Raw genomic sequence first — 22209 nt, 5'->3', positions numbered from 1 at the left:
TATCAAGTGTGGCTCTAAACCAAAGTATTCCCTTGCCAACTTTTTTATCTAAAACCACAGAATAAAGGGGAGAGACTACTGCATTCTTTGGACATTCACAGGCAGTTACGCTTCTACTTGGACAAAACCAAAGCTTTCAGAAAATCTGAGCAATTATTGGTAGCATATGCTGCAGGAGCACAGGGAAAAGCCATTTCAAAACAGACTATTTCAAAATGGATACGACATTGTATACGTTGCTGCTATACACACCATGGAAAACCTGTACCTAGCAGCATTTGATCTCACTCCACCAGGGCAACGGCCACTTCAACTGCCTACCTCAGAGGAGTACCTACCAAGGATATTTTGGAAGCAGCAACATGGAGTTCTGTGCATACCTTCACCAGGCATTACCATCTGCATTTATACTCTAAATCCAGAGCTGGCTTCGCCACTGCTGTGCTGCAAGGCCTTATAGCCACCCTTAATACCTTATAGAACCAGCCACCCTACCTCAGCTTTGGGATTCTACCCAAGTGTAATGACTGCAGCAGTGTAACACTATGAACTTAGTACAGTTTTGTACCTACCATAAATGTAGATGTTAGTGTATATACTGCTGCAGTCCAGGTTACCCTCCCTCCTTCCCCTCTTAGTTGCTGGTACGTACCTATGTCTTCTACCCTTTACTACCTATGGTGAGTATTTGCTGGTAACTGAAAACTGTTTGCTTTTCTTATGTATGTTTTATTAGCAATTTGAATTACCTACCTATTTGGGGGCACCTGACATCTGGGGCAAGAAAAACTAAGAAAATGGCGTCTGCTGCATCTTGTATACACCTGTCGCACTGATGTCAGGGAGGAGGAGACAGCAACCGACACCAGACCAAGACTTTGGAACTCAGGCCGACTGGGGAACCGCCTGACAGCATGTTAACCCAAGTATAATGACTGCAGCAGCGTCTGCACGTTAACATATACATTTATGGTAGGTACAAAGCCGTACTTGCTCATGTGGATTTCTAAAGTGAGTAGGCCCTGCAAACTATGCCCAATATGTGGGCCCCCCTAACTTTGAAAAGTCTCAACCAGAGAATCCCTACGTATTTTGTGGGTGTAACGGGAGAATTTGGTGCATGAAAGCGTAGAGGGTCTAGGGTGTTTTATAGGGGTAGAAATGCAAATGTTGGCTTTGATTCATGGGATTGAGCTTACAGGGATGTGAGATCAGAATGCACTGCAGGTATTAATGGGCAACATCACACATGTGTTGCATCAACAAAGGGGGTGCAAGGTTTTGCACTGTGTAGATTGCTTCCCGGTGTTTGGCACCAACATTGTCATGTAGTTTATATACCCTCAAATAGAGTTCTTTGCCGGATCACGTTGGCGCATCTAAGGCAGACTTGCACAAGTAGACCTTGCATTGGTGAGGTCATTCTACAAATATACCTGTTTGCATCACAAGACTGAAAACAGCTATTCCCAGTTCTGTTCAAGAACACCCTGTAAGGAAGCTTCTGCAACAGCCACATTTTGTGTAGGACAAATTTGTTTCTCTATTCTCTTGATTGCCTTATTACCCAGTGATCCAGAAAGAGGCCCACTATGCTCGTGATGCATAATTTAATCTGGCTACATTGGTGGTCTTGTTAGACCTAACCCTGGATCCCTTATGCACCCCTGTCTGAGACTGCAGCTTACTGCATGGATGATTTTGTCCTGATAAATTTTAGGTGGCAGTATTATAGACCTGAGTGTTAGGGAAGCCTGAATCTCTTTAACAGCTTGGAAATCTTATACAAGTAGTAGACTAGGATTTTCAGTTTATGCCAGAGTTAAGTTCTGGACCCAAAGCTGCTAGTAATGCCTCTCATCCTGTGGCTTGTTTGAGATGTTTGGGGCAGGCTTGACTTTCACTTCTGGGGAAAAGCAGGCCTAAATGTCAACCTGATCTACTTCTGACTAAGTTGAGATGGAAGCAACTGCTGAATGGGGAATTGTGCATTTTGCACTTCCTAGAAAAAGGATAGAACCACCTGTGAACTAATTTTTTTAACTTGCCTAGTTCCTTGTTTAACAAAGCCATCTGTACCAATTAGATGAATTTGAAAAATACATGACCTTTTCTAAGAGAGTATCTGAACTGCAAAGCTTAATGCACGTAGAAGTATGTTCTTGGTGTCTTTCTACCCTCGTGAAAGTCTAAGCCTGTCCTGCCAAGAGTAGTGACATAAGTCCACCCTTAACCAGACAATTCAGCTGCTGTCTTTCTTCCCAGATTCTGAAAACTGAGAATTCAGAAAACACTGGTTTCCCATAGACTACTTGTGTACTGTCTGTAGAACTAGGGAGTTTAGGAAGACTCAAGTTAATCTCCTTTGCCCAAAGGAGTGGTGAGCAGTGACCAAACCTATATTTAAATAGTTCTGTGTACTGTGTATACTCTTGCTTCTCTGAGTGAATGTCTGGTAGAGCCAGCGAAGGATAATACTGAGGTACTGCAACCATTGTGGCTTTCTTAAAAGGAATGGACACAATGTGTTCTGTAAGCTGTAACTTGAATGCTTGGTAACACTTTCTCCAAACATTACAGGCTGGGTATTAATTCAAGGGATAGGATGGAATTTCCTAAGTTATGCAGGACATACTGAACCCCAGCCTTTCCTCAGCCTGCCATATGCACTATAAACCACTGGAGATTGTTCCTAGTAGTAAGGACTAAAATGTTTTAAGTTGTTAGCATGGCATAGTGGTGGTAGTTCAGAAAGATTGCTGATGTAGTACTGTTTACCATCTGCCCATCCCTACTGACTTTTCCAAGTGCCATTAGACCTCTTTGGGCTGGGGTACCCATACCTTCTTTGTTCCTCCCACACCTTTTCTGACTTTCTATGGCTTTCTCAGATTCTGGCAGTGGATGGGTGATAACTGTACATGATTGAGGTTGTGTATAAAAGCCTCTCCCAGGCTGCATACGTGCTTTTTCCCTTGGTGAATCTTTAAAGGCCTTGTCAGAGTCTAGGCAAGAAAGTACTAAAGTAGTGTCCTTTTAATGGCATGTTTGAAAATTAAGGTAGACTGGCTCTGCAGAAAAGGGAAGGATCCTGAGCTCGAAATCTGGATGTTCTTCGTCTCACGTTGCTGCAGTCATAACCTGTGGGTAGTCCGCTGTCCTCGGTCGGCCCGAATACCAAAAGTGTTAGGCTGGCGTCGGTCATGGTCGCTCAGATCTGATGTCAGTACGCCGTGGTACTAAAGTGCATGACCGACGCCATATCCTCAGTCTTTCTTGCCGCATGGTCCGAAGCAGAAGCAGCGTTTGCAAGTGCCGTTCGGCGTCCTGAAATTTTCGTATTCTGAGTTTCAGACCGAAGACAAAGTTGGTCTAAGTACCCCGTTGGGGAATATTTTTGTCTTTTCTTGCCTCAGTTAAATCCGGATGTCAGAAAGTAAATAATTGTATTTCTTGTGGGAAACAGATACCTCATAGGGATTACCACTCTCTCTGTATTCCTTGCTTGGGGCCTGAGCACGACTTAGTCGGGTGTCGCTTTTGTGCTAGATTTAATAAGCGCACCATTAAACGCAGGTTAGATTGTGCTAGACTTGTTTTCGGTAAGCAGTGCAACTGCAATATGCCGTCGGATCCTCCGACGCCCGCTACCGCTAAGAAGCGTAAAGAAAAATCGTTAAAGTCCAAGCAGGATGAGTCCGTTACGGACGCCGGTTCTTTGGAAACTACGGTGGAATCTGTGGATCCAGCCGAGGTTTCAGCTGAATCTCCGGGGGAGCCTTTAATCTTGCAGGAAGTGGCCTCTCAGGAGTCAGGTCAGGTCAGGCTGAGGGGGCCTCTCAAGTCTCTGTAGTCCCTTCTTTGCATAAGGTTGTTAGGCCTTCTACTTCTGTCACTAAGGCACCTTCCAAAGCCAGGCCTGGTTTGTCTACCACTGGCATCAGTCCTAGTTCTGCAGGTTCTGTACCTAAAAAGCATATGCTGAAAATGGCAGAGGATTTGATTACTTTAATCAGAGGTTCTATGCCCCCTCCGGATAAGAGGCCTAGGGTGGAGCCAGAGGTGGAAGGATTGGAGCATTCCTCAGATTACTCTGAGTCTTCGGCTGAGGACATTCAGGATTTTCCTCCTTATTCTGATTCAGATGCAGAGGATTCCTGTCCTTCTGCTTCCCCTCCAGAGGATTTTTCCTTTTCTGAAACCCTGCATTCCATGAGGGAGCATTTTAAGTGGGAAGGTCAGGATTTCTCTGATTCTCGAAAGAGGTTTAGGGAATTTTTGTTTTTACCACATTATAGGCCCTTGGCTATTCCCCCTGTTTTGGATGTTGTTCAGGATGTTTTTTCTGAAGCTTCCCTTAATCCTGATTCTTTACCTCCTGCCCCTGTCAAGCCAGACAGGTATTAGAGTGCCAGAGGCTCATAAATATTTGTATAAGAGCCCAAGAGCTGACCCGGAAACTATTAGCCAGGGACCTAAGGGTGTCAGGGCTTCTGTTGTAAAGAATCCAGTTCCTCTGGATAAAGATTCTAGAGCTTTGGATAGGTGGGGTAAAAAAGTGTATACCTCCTCCACTCTAGCGATGAGGGCTTTGAATTGCCAGTTTCATATGCTGAAGTACCAGAATTTTCTCTTAAGTCAGTTAAAATCTAAGGTAGATGCTTTGGCAGAGGGTATAGTGTAAGGAATTGCAGGATTTAGTTTATGCCTCTGATCAGGTGGGTAAGCATTCTTTGCAGTGTGGTTTTGATGCTCTTCAGGCTTCTTCCAGGGTGGCTGCCACTGGTTCAGTTATTCATAGGCACGCTTGGCTTAAAGATCAGAATTTGTCAGAGCATGTTAAAGGTCGTATTTTGGATGCTCCCCTTCAATTTGAAGTTCTGTTTGGTTCTCCTGTGGAGTCGGTTTTGAAGAAAATGGAAGACAAAGCTAAGTCCATGCAGACAGTTAAGGAATTTTTACAGGTGCAGCCCCCTAAGTTTAGCAGAAATTGGCCTGCAAAGGGATGGGCTTATCCTTCTGATTCACAGTCTAGTGGCAGATCTAGACGTGGTAGGGGCAGAGCTCATGCTCAGGGTTCTTTCAGACCTAGGACGTGGAGTTCCCCTGCACAATCTTCCGGTGAGGGCAGGGGTCAGCCTTTTCGTAAACAGACCCAATGACCTGTATCTCCAGCTGCCAGATCCCTCCTGTCTGGCAGCTCCTCTGGGAGGAAAGTTGGCACTTTTCAAGCAAAATTGGCTTTTTGTCACCCAGGACAAATGGGTGTTGGACATTATAGATCGAGGCTACAAGTTTTATTTTCACACCTTGCCTCCTTTCAAAGGCATGCCAGACATTCCTCCTCAGCAAAAGTTGGAGGCTCACAAGCAGATTTCTTTACTTTTAAAAATGGGGGCTATCTAGGGGGTCCCTCCGTCAGAAGTAGGCCTAGGATTTTATTCTCGCCTGTTTCTTGTACCAAAGAAAGGAAACACTTGGAGGCCAATTCTGGATTTGTCTATTCTCAACACATACCTGGACATTCCAAAATTCAAGTTAACTTTGCAGCAGCTTCTGCCTCTGCTAGGCAAAGATCACTGGATGGTAACTCTGGATCTCAAAGAGGCTTATCTTCACATTCCTATCAGGCCCAGCTGCAGGAGGTTCCTGCGTTTTCGGGCTGGTACTTTTCATTATCAGTTCTCTGCATTGCCCTTTGGCTTATCTACTGCGCCCAGGGTGTTCACAAAGGTCCTGGCTCCGGTGATAGCCTTTTTAAGATTAAAGGGAATACAAATTTATCCTTATTTGGACGATTGCCTGATTCTTGCTCAAGACAAAGTCAAGTTACTTCACCATCTACAGTATGTTATGGCAGTGTTAAGGTGCCTAGGGTATTCTGTGAACGAAACAAAGTCCAGTCTAGTGCCCTCTCGGGACATGTGCTTTCTGGGTGTGACTGAATACAGCCTCTCAGATGGCGTTTCTGACCCCGGACAAACAAAGAAATCTTCCCCTTTACTTCCAGCAATTATCTCTACTGTCCAGGCTGACTGCAAGGACAGTCCTTCAGGCCTTGGGGTTCATGGCATCTTGTATTCTGGTACTTCCCAATGCCAAACTACATACGAGGAAGCTACAATGTTATCTCAAAAGTGTATGGACTCAACACTGCCACGATTTGGACACTGTCATTCAGATAATACCTTGCATCCAAAGGGAATTTTTGTGGTGGGCTCAGGAATGTCACCTAAACAAAGGGACTCTCTGTGACCCGGCCAGAGGCGAGTCAGATCTTAACGACAGATGCCTCAGACATGGGCTTGGGGAGCACACTTCAATGGAAAATGGGTTCAAGACACGTGGCCTGCCAGACTACAACATCTGCATATCAACATGAAGGAGATGTTAGCAGTCCAATTTGCACTGATGGCTTTCAAGGATCTACTTCAACCAGGACAGGTGTTGATTCAAACAGACAACACAACAGTCATGTGGTACATCAACAAGCAAGGGGGAACCCATTCGTACCCAGACAAGCTATGATTTTGTGGGAGACTGCTCTGAGTTTGCACCTCACTCTTCAGGCAAGGTTTCTGCCAGGAGCACAGAACTCCTTAGCAGATGTTTTGAGCAGACAGATGGTGGATCCCCACGAGTGGAAATTGGATCCTCATGTATTTCAACAGTTGACAGTGGCTTGGGGGACTCCAGACATAGATCTGTTCGCTTCTCCACTAAATTTCCAACTGCCAAAGTTTTGCACAAAGATGTTTCACCCAAAAGCTTGGAAAGTGGATGCTCTATCATTCAGTTGGAACAACCTTCACGTCTATGCCTTTCCTCCTCTGCCTCTCCTTCCCAAGGTGCTCTTGAAGGTCAGACAGGACAAGCCTTGCATGATTCTAATAGCTCCAGATTGGCCACGTCAGCACTGGTACCCTCTGCTGAGGAGTTTAGTACGGGAGCCTCCTTGGCCTTTGCCATCAATTCCACACCTTTTGTCCCAGGCAAGCAATCATTTCCTCAATGTCAGGATACAGTCCCTGCATCTGACAGCCTGGCGTATTCTGTTCTAGACACTGGGGGGTCGCAGCTTCCTCAAGTTTTGAATGTCATTTTGGAGGCCAGACGGCCTAGTACAAGGAAAGTTTATGCTGATAAATGGAGGAGATTTTTTCTTTGGAGCAAAACAAAGAGCTTTGATGTTTCAGTGCCTAATTTGAGTGTTTCACTTCAGTATCTTACAGAATTATTAGACAAGGGTTTGTCTTTTTCCTCTCTAAAAGTTCATGCTGCAGCCATTTCTGCTCACTATGACTGTGACCCACCATTATTCTCTCACCCTTCGTTTAAGCAATTTCTTAGAGGGGCAAAGAACATAAGACCCCCACGTAGAGCTCCTACTCCTTCCTGGGATCTCAATTTTGTGTTGGAAAAGCTCACTTTACCTCCTTTTGAACCTGCAGCTACATCTGAGTTGAAGTTTTTGTCTTGGAAGACTGCTTTTTTGTTGGCCATTACGTCTGCTAGAAGGGTATCTGAATTACAGGCTCTAATGGCAGTTGAACCCTTCCTGATATTTCATAAGGATAGGGTATCCCTGCGTACTAACCCTACTTTTATGCCTAAAGTTGTTTCAAATGTGGCCTTAAACCAATCTATTCATTTGCCTACATTTTATGCTGATCCCCAAAATAAAGGGGAAAAAATTTTGCACTCTTTGGATATTCACAGGCAGTTACGTTATTTGAGCAGAACTAAAGGGTTCAGGCAGTCTCAACAGTTATTCATTTCTTTTGCCTTGGGTTCACAAGGAAAACCTGTTTCAAAACAAACTATTTCTAAGTGGATTGGCCATTGTATTGCTTTTTGTTATTCTCATGGTAAGGAGGTTCCGGCTGGAATCAGACCTCATTCCACTAGGGCGACTGCCACTTCTACTGCTTTTTTAAGGGGAGTAGCTACTAAGGATATTTTGGAGGCAGCTACTTGGAGTTCAGTGCACACTTTTTCTAAACATTACCATCTCCCTCTTTATTCCAAATCTAGGGCTGGGTTTGCCACTGCAGTTTTACAGGGCATGTTAGCAGCTCCTAATGCTTTCTGATTTTGCCAACCTCCCTTACCTTTGCTTTGGGATTCTACCCACAGGTTATGACTGCAGCAATGTGAGACGAAGAACATAGTACAGTTTTGTACCTACCATAAATGTAGATGTTCGAGGATCCACATTGCTGCAGTCCAATTTACCCTCCCTCCTTCCCCTCTGTAGTTTGGGGTGGCTGTGTTGCTTGTGGGGTAACTATTGTTTCTATATTGGTGATTGGGTATTTTTCTATTTTTGGCTATGGCCTTTCTTTTTTAGGCCTTCTGACATCTGGGGCAAAGACTGAGGATATGGCGTCTGTCATGCGCTTTAGTACCACGGCGTACTGACGTCAGACCTGAGCGACCATGACCGACACCAGCCTAACACTTTGGTATTCGGGCCGACCGAGGACAGCGGACTACCCACAGGTTATGACTGCAGCAATGTGGATCCTCGAACATCTACATTTATGGTAGGTACAAAACTGTACTTTTCACCTGTAGGAGAACTTGGCTAACCCCCCAGTACAGGCTTTTGAAGCAGCTTTCTATTAGAAACTTAAGGCAAGTTTTCTCTGTACATTTCTCCAGCATATTTCTCTCCTTAGAATATCTGTATTTTCATGTATTAACAGGTGACAGTCTTACTCCCCTTCATTTATTTCGGCTTTGCATGACTTAATGCATAACATTTTGGGGCTAAATGAAATTTAATGGGATTTTGGGAAATTCTCTTCTGTATAATTTGAGATGTGAAAGTTCAGCGGAGCTTTTACTTGGAGTACTATGTATAGGGAAGCACTCATTTTCGTCTGCCATCGTGTTTAGTTGTAGCTTGAGTGTTTAAACTTTCATTGCCTAATTAGAAAAGATGAGCACCAGTAGATTTTCTATGTAGTGGATAGCTAAACTGTCTTGTGGAAGAGAATATTTGAGTCTTTCATTTGCTATTTCAGCATTTGCTTAAGTACTCTGATGCATTACCTGTTTGAAGTGGTCTGTTTTATGCTGCTAAGTACTTTTCCTTTCTAAAGCATTGTTTATAAGAATTCTATTGCAGCTTTAGTCTGAGCACTTCAATCTGGTATGTTGCTTTAGAATGTTGATGGTGTAATTGGACAATTGAAGGTGACTGCATCTACAAAATATTAAGTGTTGAACAGGAATTTGTCATTAGTCCTTTAATCAGTTCACTGATTTTTTTCTTTTAAAGCAGTTCTTCCCAAACCGGCCGCAACCCCCTAGCAGCACTTCCAGAGTTCAGAGTAATCCTCAAGCCCGAGCTGTGACACCTGTTTTCACCATGATTCCACAGCAGCTTACATACGGTTCACAACCATCTTATTACATCCAAGGACAGGTGAGAATTTTCTGCACTTGATCTAGCTTTTCTGTTTAAGGAATCATTGGATTGGGCTTGAGAGCTTTCACATCTGTTTGTTTTAATACACCCATCTATACTGGTCCATATGTTGGCAAGTAGTTGCATAAAAGAATAAAAGCCTAAATCATATTTTCTTTTGAACTGTAAGCCATTTACTGAACAGGCTTAGTAACTTTTACATGTGATGGTATACAGCTTTTTTTATAGGCGAGCTAGAGTTAATACATATTGCAGTATTCACTGTTGCTTTTGCAGCTTTTGGGGATTCCCACCTGCCAAAGTCTGACAGCTTCCAAAAGTTGGTACTTCCCCCTGGCTCCAGCCGATGCCCTTTCATCAAGACATTGGTAGAAAAGGTCATTGCATGGTGCAATTTCATTTTTCCAGTAGTATTAAGTGCATGGTGTTACTCCAGTGCTTCAGCCTGCTCGAGTTCACTTAAATACCCTGCAGAATTTTTCTTGCTTGTAAGTCGATTGCTGTTCCAGCCAGTTTAGATGCTTTTTCAGAGTTCAAGTAGGTAATTGTCCTGGGTGCAAGGAAACTATCCCTTACAAATTTTTCATTGTTACCTTGTGAAAAGTTTAGAACTGGAGCACAACTGGCAGTCTCTGTACTGTTCAGCCCAAGGACAGTTGGATAGTTTGTCCGGATTTGCTAAATGTTGAAGGCACATGTTTGGTCTTGCTATACTCTTGTATTGTCCAAGTCCTTTGGGAGCTTCTCATCCAGCATTGAAGGCTCTGGCACAATCGACCCCTCACGAGGCTGTCAATCTGTCGATTGTACAGTCAGTCCCGAATCCTCTCCAAGGGCGTTGCACTATGCCTGAATTGAAATGAGCAATATCCTCAGTTCTTCTGCAGAAGGAAGCTAGAGAATAAGCTGATGTTTGGCATCTGTCCATGACCCAGAGCTTCCATGGTGGCTACCCAAGTTAAGCAGAATAACTCTGCAAACTTCAATGGATATCTAACAGCTTTTAGACAGGACTGGGCAGATCCTTGTATCCAAACCCCTTTCTCAGAATGTATTAATGTTAGGTTAAGGATGCATTTTTATAATCCATGCAGTTGCCATACTTGGTCAAGGGTCCCCTTCTAGAACAATGAAAAGCCTTACCATCAACGTGGTTCTAGTACTGTAGATGCAGGGGGAAAACTATTTTTTTAGGTCTCAAATTTTGAATCTGCCACTGCAAACCATTTTCTTCACTTCCCCACCAGAGGATGCCCTATTTGAGTGTGCACCCATCATGTGAAGTTAACAAGTAGTTTAAGAGGTTTTTTGAGTCCAGAAAAGGTGCAGGAACACAGGGCTTGCCAGAACCAAAAGTTAATTGGCCAATTAGTAAGTTGTTTCATATTCAGTAAACTACCAGAGCTGATCTTTGCCTATATCTTGTCCTTCGTTTTGGAGGCATTGTCCAGTCTACATTCCAGACATCTGCTGTGCCTCATCCTAGCCTCTTAACTGTCCCATCTAGTTAACTAACTTTCTCCAGTAAATTCCAGCATTTACTATTTTCTTTTCCTCTTTGCCATCATTCATATTGGTAACTTTCTTGTATTGGCTTGGCTCTTGGAATATTTTCTGCTAATTTATACATACATTCAGAGGCAGTTCCTTGCAGAAAACTCAGAAGTCTTGCACACACCCTGTTTCTTGACACCCACCCTTTCTATTTTGGTTTGTCACCTGCTTGTCTTGTGTAAATGAGCCTCAACTGTATAGCTCTGAAGTATCCTTTCAAGTCAGGTAATCTTAAACTACCCTGTTCTGTGTGGAAAATCAATTACACCTAATTTTTACCTTTTTCCATTCCAAAATAAATTTTTACAACTAAATGCGGTCCGCCTCTTCCAAAAACTTCATTTTTAAGATGTTTTCTTTTCAGGGAAGTTATGGCAAAGCTAGTAGTTTAATTGACTGAGACTGCCATACTTTTAAATGGGAGCTCTATTTTCCCCGTCAATTTAACTTTTATAAAGTAACCTTTTTTTATCTGTAGAAATTGTATATTTTACTTTTTGGGGGTGGGCTTGCATAATGTTAAGTGCTTTATTCTTTCTGTGAAAACTGACAGACGTTTACTGCTAGTTTTCCCCTTGAAAGAGGCACTATTTTTAGCTTACCTGTGTAACCAAAACTACCAGACCCACAGTTTCCTTCCATCCACAAAAAAGTTAAAAGCCTTTGTCACCACACCAGGTTAGCAATTTGCTCCAGCTTCAGGTGGATGACTTGGTCTGGCCATTTGTACCTCACTCCACTTTTACCCCAAATCTATCTTTAGCATTTAAAGCCACTATGGACCAGATGTTGGCCACTTCCTCTGGCTGTTGGGGGGGGGGGGGGTCTTCTTGGGAGGCAAGGGAAAAGCCACTCTTGCTGGATGTCCTTCAAGGATGCATCTGCAGTCCTTACAAATGGGTTGTCCTGTCGTCAGGCAGCCCCTCGGTCGGCCGGATTCCAAAGTCTGGGTCTGGCCTCGGCTGATGTCGCACTTCACCCGACGTCATAGCTGCAGTTCTTCGGGTATAAAGGCATCAGCTGACGCCATTTTCCTCCGTGTTTCTTGCCCCAGATGCCAGGTGCCCTCTAGGAAGGCTAAATTTGGATAAATGCAAATGGTTCCAAACAGTAGAGAGCAAACAAAATAAGCATGTACATATATACAAACAAATACACCATAATAGATTCCCCCAGCTAGCTACAAGATGGGCAAATACCCTAGGAGTACCACAGAGGGGAAGGAGGGCGGGTAATCCTGACTGCAGATGCATGCTTATCGGACATCTACATTTATGGTAGGTACAAAACTGTACTATGTCCTTCAAGGATGTATCTGCAGTCCTTACAAATGGGTAGAATACCATAGCCAAACTGGGGGAGGAGGAGAAATAAGATTATGGTGTAGTTAAGATCCCTTGCAAAACAGCAGTGGCAAAACATGCTCGGGATCTGGAGTATAAGGGTAAATTATAATGCTTGGCAAATGTATGCACGGAGCTCCAAGTAGCAGCCTCTAAATGTCTTTGGTAGCCACTCCTCGTAAAAAAGCTGTGGTAGTGGCTGTAGCCCTTGTAGAGTGAGGCCTGATGTTTTCTGGAGTTTTCTTCCCATGGTAGGAGTAACGGAATCTAATGCAATTTCCTATCCACTTGGAGATTGTCTGTTTTGAAATTGCTTTTCCTTCCATTCCTGATGTTCTTCATCTCACATTGCTGCAGTCCTTACACTTGGGTAGTCTGCTGTCCTCGGTCGGCCCGAATATCAAAGTATAAGGCTGACGTCGGTCAAGGCGCATTAGACTGACATCAGGACGTCAGGGTATAAATGCGCATGACCGTCATATCCTCAGTCTTTTTTGCCACATGGCCCGATGCAGAAGCAGCGTTGCAAGTGCCATTCGGCGTTCTGAAATTTTTCGAGTTCGGAGTTTCAGACCGAGTCAAAGTTGGCTAAGTACCCCGTTGGGGAATATTTTGATTTTTCTTGCCTCAGTAGTTTACCGGATGTCAGAAAAAGTGAATAACTGTATTTCTTGTGGGAAACAGATACCGCATAGAGATTATCATACCTTGTGTATTCCCTGTTTAGGGCCTGAGCATGACATTGTTGGGTGTCGCTTTTGTGCTAGATTCAATAAGCACACTAAGAGAAGGTTAGATTGTGCCAGGTTAGTCTTTGGGAAGCGGTGCAATTACACTATGCCGTCGGATGCTCCGGCGTCTGCTTCTTCAAAGAAGCACAAGGATAAAGCAGCTAAGCCCAGGGTAGACGAGTCGTCCGTACCGGACGCCGGTTCTTTAGAGGTATCGGTGGAGCCGGTGGTTCCACCGGAGGGTTCTCTGGAGGCCCAGGGGGAGACCTTGTTATTGCAGGATGTGGCCTCTCAGGAGGCAAGTCAGGCTGAAGGGGCTTCTCAGGTTACTGTACTCCCCTCCCTTCCTAGGGTGGTTAGGCCTTCTGTTTCCAAGGCTTCTCCCAGAGGCAGGCCAGGTTTAGCTTCAGTTGGTGTCACTCCTAGTTCTTCAGGATCTGTGCCCAAGAAGCATATGCTTAAAATGGCAGAAGATTTGATTACCTTAATTAGAGGTTCTTTGCCCCCTCCTGATAAGAGGCCTAGGGTGGAACCTGAGTTGGGAAGTTTTGAGCAGGCTTCAGATGTTTCAGAGTCTTGGGTGAAGACTTGCAGGAGTATTCCCCTTATTCTGATTCTGATGTGGATGATTCTACTCCTTCTGCTTCTCCTCCTGAGGATTTTTCTTTTTCAGAGACCCTCCATTCCATGAGGGAGCATTTTAAGTGGGAAGGCCAGGATTTCTCTGATTCCAGGAAAAGGCTTAGGGAATTTCTGTTTTTACCCCAGCATAGGCCTTTGGCTATACCTCCTGTTCTGGATGTTGTGGAGGATGTGTTTGCAGAGGCTTCTCTTAATCCTGATTCCCTGCCTCCAGCTCCTGTTAAGCCGGATAGGTATTACAGGGTGCCTGAAGCTCATAAGTTTCTTTTTAAGAGTCCTAGGGCGGACCCAGAAACTGTTAGTCAGGGGCCTAAGGGTGTTAAGGCTTCTGTTAAAAATCCGGTTCCTCCAGATAGAGGCTAGGGCTTTGGATAGATGGGGAAAGAAAGTTTATACGTCTTCCACCCTAGCTATGAGGGCTCTAAATTGCCAGTTTCACATGTTGAAATACCAAAACTATCTACTGTCTCAGTTGAAGTCTAAGGTAGATGCTCTGGCGGAAGGTATTGACTGTAAAGAGTTACAGGATTTGGTACATGTCTCTGAACAAGTGGGTAAGCATTCTTTGCAATGTGGTTTTGATGCTGTACAGGCCTCGTCTAGGGTGGCTGCCACAGGGTCTGTTCTTCGCAGGCACGCCTGGCTGAGGGATCAGAATTTATCTGACCATGTTAAGAACAGGATTTTGGATGCTCCTTTACAATCTGATGTGTTATTTGGTTCGCCTGTTGAGGCAGTCTTAAAGAAAATGGAAGACAAGGCTAAGTCTATGCAGACTGTTAAAGATTTTTTGCAGGTTCAGCCTCCGAAGTTTAGCAGAAATTGGCCTACTAAGGGGTGGACGTATCCTTCTTATGATTCCCAGTCTAGGGGCAGGTCTAGATGGGGTAGGGACAAAGCTCAGGGCTCTTTCAGGCCTAGAACAGGGAGTTCACCTGCACAGTCTTCGGGTGAGGGCAGGGGTCAGTCCTTTTGTAAACGGACCCAATGACCTACCTTTTCAGCTGCCAGAATCTTCTCGACTAGCAGCACCTTTGGGAGGAAGGTTGGCACTTTTCAAAGAAAATTGGAGTTTAATTACCCAAGACAGATGGGTATTGGATTGGATATCATATACCAAGGTTACAGGTTTTATTTCCATACCTTGCCTCCTTTCAAAGGCATGCCAGACGTTCCTCCTCAGCAAAGAATAGAGGCTCACAAACAGATGTCTCTGCTACTCCAAATAGGAGCCATTCAGCCGGTCCCTCTGTCAGAAGTGGGCCTAGGATTTTATTCTCGCCTGTTCCTAGTACCAAAGAAAGGGAACACGTGGAGACCAATTTTGGATTTATCTATCCTCAACACTTATCTGGACATTCCCAAGTTCAAAATGTTGACGTTACAACAGCTTTTACCTCTGCTGGGCAAAGACCATTGGATGGTGACTCTGGATCTCAAGGAGGCTTACCTTCATGTTCCTATCAGGCTAAGTTGCAGGAAATACCTACGTTTCCGGGCTGGGACTTCTCATTATCAGTTCTCTGCATTGCCCTTTGGCTTATCTACTGCGCCCAGAGTATTCACGAAGGTTCTGGCTCCAGTGATAGCTTTCTTCAGACTAAGAGGAATACAGATCTATCCTTATTTGGACGATTGTCTGATTCTGGCTCAAGGAAAAGAAGAGCTTCTTCATCTACACTGTGATAGCAGTGCTAAGATGCCTAGGGTATTCTGTGAACGAAATAAAGTCCAGTCTAGTACCCTCTCAGGATATGTGCTTTCTGGGTGTGAGACTGAATACAGCATCCCAGATGGCCTTTTTGACCCCGGACAAACAAAAGAATCTTTCTCTTTACTTCCATCAATTGTCTCATCAGTCCAGGCTGACTGCAAGGACAGTCCTTCAAGCCTTGGGGTTCATGGCATCTTGTATTCTGGTGCTTCTCAATGCCAAACTGCATATGAGGAAGCTACAATGGTATCTCAAAAATGTATGGACACAGCACTGCCAAGATTTGGACACTGTCATTCAGATAATACCTTGCATTCAAAAGGAATTTTTGTGGTGGGCTCAGGAATGTCACCTAAACAAAGGGACTCTCTGTGACCCGGCCAGAGGCGAGTCAGATTCTAACGACAGATGCCTCAGACAAAGCTTGGGGAGCTCATCTAAATGGAAAGTGGATACAAGACACGTGGCCTGCCAGACTTCTACATCTACATATCAACCTGAAGGAGATGTTAGCAGTCCAATTTGCATTAATAGCTTTCAAGGATTTACTTCTTCCAGGGCAGGTGTTGATTCTAACAGACAACACAACTGTCATGTGGTACATCAACAAGCAAGGGGGAACACATTCTTATCCTCTGTGCAGACAAGCAATGATTTTGTGGGAGACTGCTCTGTTTACAGCTAAATCTTCAGGCAAGGTTTCTGCCGGGAGCACAGAACTCCTTAGCAGATGTGTTGAGCAGACAAATTATGGATCCCCACGAGTGGAAATTGGATCCTAATGTATTTCAGAAATTGACAGTGTCATGGGGAACTCCAGACATAGATCTGTTCGCTTCTCCACTAAACTACCAGCTGCCAAAGTTTTGCACAAAAAGTTTTCATCCCACAGCTTGGAAAGTGGATGCTCTTTCATTCAATTGGAGCAATCTTCATGTGTACGCCTTTCCACCTCTGCCTCTCCTCCCAAAGGTACTTCTGAAGGTCAGACAGGACAAGCCAAAGATGATTTTAATAGCTCCAGATTGGCCTCGACAGCATTGGTACCCACTACTGAGAGAAGTCTGGTACGGGAGCCTCCATGGCCGTTACCTTCGATTCCACACCTGCTGACTCAGGAGAACAGTCATTTACTCAATGTCAAACTTCACACTCTTCACCTGACAGCCTGGCATATTCTGTTTTAAACCCTGGAGGGTTTCAGCTTCCACAGCAAGTTTTGGATGTTATTTTGGAAGCCAGAAGGCCTAGTACAAGGAAAGTGTACGCAGATAAATGGAAGAGATTTTTATTTTGGAGTGCAGCAAAAGCATTTGATGTTTCTAAGCCTAATTTAAGTGTGGCTCTTCAATATCTTACTGAGTTACTGGACAAAGGTTTGTCCTTCTCTTCTATTAAGATTCATGCTGCAGCAATTTCTGCTCACTATGATTGTGACCCACCATTGTTTTCTCATCCTTTGTTTAAGCAATTCCTTAGAGGGGCAAAGAATGACCCCCACGGAGAGCTCCTACTCCTGCTTGGGATCTCAATTTTGTGGTAGAGAAACTCACTCTACAACCTTTTGAGCCTGCAGCTACTGCAGAGTTGAAATATTTATCATGGAAGACTGCTTTTTTGTTATCCATTACCTCTGCGAGAAGGGTTTCTGAATTACAGGCCCTTATGGCAGTTGAGCCTTTCTTAATTTTCCATAAGGATAGGGTATCTTTACGTACTAATCCTTCCTTTATGCCTAAAGTGGTTTCTAGTGTGTCTTTAAACCAAACTATTCATTTGCCTACCTTTTATGCAAACCCCCAAAATAAAGGGGAAAAGATTTTGCACACTTTGGATATACACAGGCAGTTGCGATATTATTTGAGCAGAACTAAAGGGTTCAGGCAGTCTCAGCAGTTATTTGTTTCTTTTGCTTTGAGTTCTCAGGGCAAGCCTGTGTCAAAACAAACTATTTCTAAGTGGATTGGGTTTTGCATTGCTTTCTGTTATTCCCATCATGGCAAGGAGGTTCCGGCTGGGATTAGGCCTCATTCCACTAGGGCTACTGCCACTTCAACAGCCTTTTTAAGGGGGGTGGCAACTAAAGATATCTTGGAGGCAGCTACTTTGAGTTCTGTGCATACTTTCTCTAAGCATTATCACCTTCCACTTTACTCTAAATCTAGGGCTGGTTTTGCCACTGCTATTTTACAGGGCATTTTGGCAGCTCCTGCTTTTTAGTTGTGCCAGCCTCCCTTACCTCTGCTTTGGGATTCTACCCAAGTGTAAGGACTGCAACAATGTGAGATGAAGAACATAGTACAGTTTTGTACCTACCATAAATGTAGATGTTCGAAGATCCACATTGCTGCAGTCCAATTTACCCTCCCTCCTTCCCCTCTGTAGTTAGAGGCGGTTGTGTGGGTTGGATTGTAAATATTGTGTATATTGTAGATATTGTACATATTATTAGTGCTAGGGTGGTTGGTTGTTGGTTTTGTTGTCTTTGGGTTTTGACCTTTCTTGTTAGGGTCTTCTGACATCTGAGGCAAGAAAAGACTGAGGATATGACGTCGGTCATGCGCATTTGTACCCTGACGTCCTGATGTCAGTCTAATGCGCCTTGACCGACGTCAGCCTTATACTTTGATATTCGGGCCGACCGAGGACAGCGGACTATCCAAGTGTAAGGACTGCAGCAATGTGGATCTTCGAACATCTACATTTATGGTAGGTACAAAACTGTACTTTTCTAAGGTCCAGGGTACGAACCACAGCCAAGAAACTGACCCAATCTCCGGCACCTGCTTCCTTGCCTCAGTCTCTGCTTAAAATGGTGCATGACCTTATGCTGATCAGAGGAAGCCAAGCTACCCCGTCAAGAGACCTTTCCCCAGTAGTTTTGTCTGAACAGGAGTCTGACTCTGATTCATCTGAATATGAAGACATGCAACCCCTCTTTGCTTATGAGGATTCTGATGCAGCAGACTCTGTTCTTTCATCCTCTCCCTCAAGGACTTTTCCTTTGGGGAAACCACACCTTAAGGGAGCATTTCCAGTGGGAATGTCAGGACTACCCTCAGTCTAAAGAGACTCTGGGAATTCTTAGATCTTTCACAGCACAGACCCCTGCCCCCCCCCCCCCCCCCCCCAGTCCTGGATGTTGTGGACTGTTTTTCTGGGATCCAGTTTGACTCCTGACACCCTCCCTCCTGCACCCAGAAAACCTGACTTGTCTTAGTCCCCTTTTTTTTTTTAAATCCTACTACTGACTGAGCCAATTGCTCAAGGTACTAAAGGAATTAGCCACCTTAAAGAATCCCATCCCCTCGGGTAGGGATTCCTGAGCACTAGACAGATGAGGTAGAGAAGTATACACCTCTGCTACTCTTGCTATCGGAGCACTAAATTGCCCATTCCATATGCCAAACTTTCAGCAATATACCTTGGAACTCTTCAGTGTCTTTTCCTGCTTGTGCGGAATCTAAAGTTAATGCATTCTGCAAGTCAAGTAACTAGACACACCTTGCACTGGTTTTGATGCCATAGAAGCTTCTTGCAGGGCAGCAGTCACCAGTTATGTCCTTAAAAGCCATGCATGGCTTAAGGAACAGCCCTTGCCGGACCATGTTAAATTTAAATAGTTGGATGCATCCTTGCAAAAAGACAACTTATTTGGAACTAAGGCAGAGGAGGTTTTAAAGATGGAAGAAAAAGCTTAAACCTATGCAGACAGTTAAGGATTTCTTACAGGTCCAGCCACCCAGGTTCAATGGGCATTGCCCCTACAAGCACTGGTCCTTTCCTGCTCCCACCAGGCCAGTTCAACCCAGAACCTGTGGAAGCAACCCCCCCCCCCCCCGACAGCAGCCACAGGGAATGCGGAGATCAAAACGGCCACTTCAGAAACTGGGAGATGTTCTTCATTCCACATTGCTGCAGTCCTAACTATTGGGTAGTCCGCTGTCCAGTCGGCCCGAATACCAAAGTATATGGCTGACGTCGGTCAAGGCGCATTAGACTGACGTCAGTACGTCAGGGTACTAATGCGCATGACCGACGTCATATCCTCAGTCTTTTTTGCCGCATGGTCCGATGCAGAAGCAGTTTTGCGAGTGCAGGTTGGCGTTCTGAAATTTTCTGAAGTCGGAGTTTCAGACCGAATCAAAGTTGGCTAAGTACCCCGTTGGGGAACATTTTGGTTTTTTCTTGCCTCAGTATTTAACCGGATGTCAGAAAAAGTGAATAACTGTATTTCTTGTGGGAAACGGATACCTCATAGGGATTACCATACCTTGTGTATACCTTGTTTAGGGCCTGAGCACGACGTTGTTGGATGCCGCTCTTGTGCTAGATTTAACAAACGCACTATTAAGAGACGGTTAGACTGTGCCAGGTTAGTGTTTGGGAAGCGTAATTATAAAATGCCGTCGGATGCTCCGGCGCCCGCTTCTCAAAAAGCGCAAGGACAAAACAGTGAAGCCTAGGGTTGATGAACCGCAGTCCCAGACGCCGGTTCTTTAGAAGGCTCAGTGGAGCCAGAGGTTTTGCCAGGAGTTTCTTTGGAGTCTCAGGCAGAGACTTTACTGTTGCAGGATGTGCCTTCTCAGGAGGTAGGCCAGGCTGAGGGGGCTTCTCAGGTAACTGTTCTTCCCTCTCTTCCCAAGGTAGTTAGAGCCTCTCCTTCTGTTTCCAAAACTTCTTTGTGAGGTAGGCCAAGTTTAGCTTCAGTGGGGGCTTCTCCTAGCACTTCAGGTTCTGTGCCTAAGAAACATATGCTTAAAATGGCAGAAGATTTGATTACTCTGATTAGAGGTTCTATGCCCCCTCCTGATAAGAGGCCTAGGGTGGAACCTGAGTTTGAGAGTTTTGAACAGTGTTCAGAGGCTTCTGAGTCTTCTGCGGAAGACTTGCAGGAGTATCCTCCTTATTCTGATTCTGATGTGGATGATTCCACTCCTACAGCTTCTCCTCCTGAGGATTTCTCATTTTCAGAGACTCTGCATTCCATGAGGGAGCACTTTAAATGGGAAGGCCAAGATTACTCTGATTCTAGGAAAAGGCTTAGGGAATTCTTGTTTTACCCCAGCATAGGCCCTTAGCTATACCTCCTGTGTTGAATGTGGTAGAAGATGTTTTGCAGAGGCTTCCTGAACCCTGATTCCTTGCCTCCTGCTCCTGTTAAACCTGATAGGTACTATAGGGTGCCTGAAGCTCATAAGTATCTTTTAAGAGTCCTAGGGCAGACCCGAGACTGTTTCTCAGGGACCTAAAGGTGTTAAGGCCTCTGTTAGAAACCCTGTTCCCACTGATAAAGAGGCAAGGGCTTTGGATAGATGGGGAAAGAAAGTGTATACTTCTTCCACTTTAGCCATGAGGGTTGAATTGTCAGTTTCACATGCTAAAATATCAAAATTATCTCCTTTCACAATTGAAATCTAAGGTGGATGCTTTGGCGGAAGGTATTGAGTGTAAAGAGTTGCTGGATTTAGTTCATGTGTCTGAACAAGTGGGTAAGCATTCTTTGCAATGTGGTTTTGATGCTGTACAGGCCTCCTCGAGGGTGGCTGCCACTAGTTCTGTTCTTCGCAGGCATGCCTGGTTGAGGGATCAGAATTTAGCTGAGCATGTTAAGACAAGGATTTTGGATGCTCCTTTACAGTCTGATGTGTTTGGTTCGCCTGTGGAAGCAGTTTTAAAGAAAATGGAGGACAAAGCTAAGTCTATGCAAACTGTTAAAGTGTTTTTGCAGGTGCAGCCACCAAGTTTAGTAGAAATTGGCCTACTAAGGGATGGACATATCCTGCTTATGATTCCCAGTCTAGGGGTAGGTCTAGACGTGGTAGGGGCAGAGCTCAAGGTTCTTTTAGGCCTAGAACAGGGAGTTCACCTGCTCAGACTTCTGGTGAGGGCAGGGGTCAGTCCTTTCAGAACAGACCCAATGACCTTCCTTTTCAGCTGCCAGTAGATTCTCGTCTGGCAGCTCCTTTGGGAGGAAGACTGTCTCTTTTCAAAGAAAATTGGGATTTAATTACTCAAGACAGATGGGTGTTGGATATCATTCACCACGGTTACAGGTTTTATTTCCATACATTGCCCGCTTTCAAAGGCATGCCAGACGTTCCTCCTCCACAAAGGATAGAGGCTCACAAGCAAATTTCTCAGTTACTCCAGATAGGGGCCATTCAGCCAGTCCCTGTATCAGAAAGGGGCCTAGGATTTTATTCTCGCCTGTTCCTAGTACCAAAGAAGGGGAACACGTGGAGACCAATTTTGGATTTATCTATCCTCAACACTTATCTGGACATTCCCAAGTTCAAGATGTTGACGTTACAACAGCTTTTACCTCTGCTGGGCAAAGATCACTGGATGGTAACTTTAGATCTCAAGGAAGCTTACCTTCATGTGCCTATAAGACTAAGTTGCAGGAAGTATCTGCGTTTTCGAGCTGGAAATTCTCATTATCGGTTCTCTGCATTGCCCTTTGGCTTATCTACTGCGCCCAGAGTATTCACAAAGGTTCTGGCTCCAGTGATAGCTTACTTCAGGCTAAAAGGAATTCAAATCTATCCTTACTTGGACGACTGCCTGATTCTGGCTCAAGAAAAGGAAGACCTTCTACAGCATCTGGAATATGTTATAGCAGTGCTAAGATGCCTAGGGTATTCTGTGAACGAAATAAAGTCCAGTCTAGTACCCTCTCAAGACATGTGCTTTCTGGGTGTGAGACTGAATACAGCAGCCCAGATGGCCTTTTAACCCCGGACAAACAAAAGAGTCTATCACTTTACTTCCATCAACTATCTCATC

General features: G+C 44.6%; 1 protein-coding gene across 1 annotated transcript in view; it reads left to right on the top strand.

The window, feature by feature from the left end:
- The window catches only part of LOC122801252 (eukaryotic translation initiation factor 4 gamma 1-like), a 2968223-nt gene that overhangs the window by 572506 nt on the left and 2373508 nt on the right, over positions 1–22209 (top strand). Inside the window, exon 5 of the mRNA XM_044070804.1 lies at positions 9287–9433. Coding sequence (XP_043926739.1) covers positions 9287–9433 — 147 coding nt within the window. The remainder of the gene's footprint in view (positions 1–9286; positions 9434–22209) is intronic.

Source organism: Protopterus annectens, chromosome 4.part1 (genome assembly GCF_019279795.1).
Source record: "Protopterus annectens isolate FY-2018-M chromosome 4.part1, PAN1.0, whole genome shotgun sequence".
In the NCBI taxonomy this organism is placed as follows: Eukaryota; Metazoa; Chordata; order Ceratodontiformes; family Protopteridae; genus Protopterus; species Protopterus annectens.
Note: the sequence above shows the minus strand (reverse complement) of the source record. Positions and strands in the feature narration are given on the sequence as shown.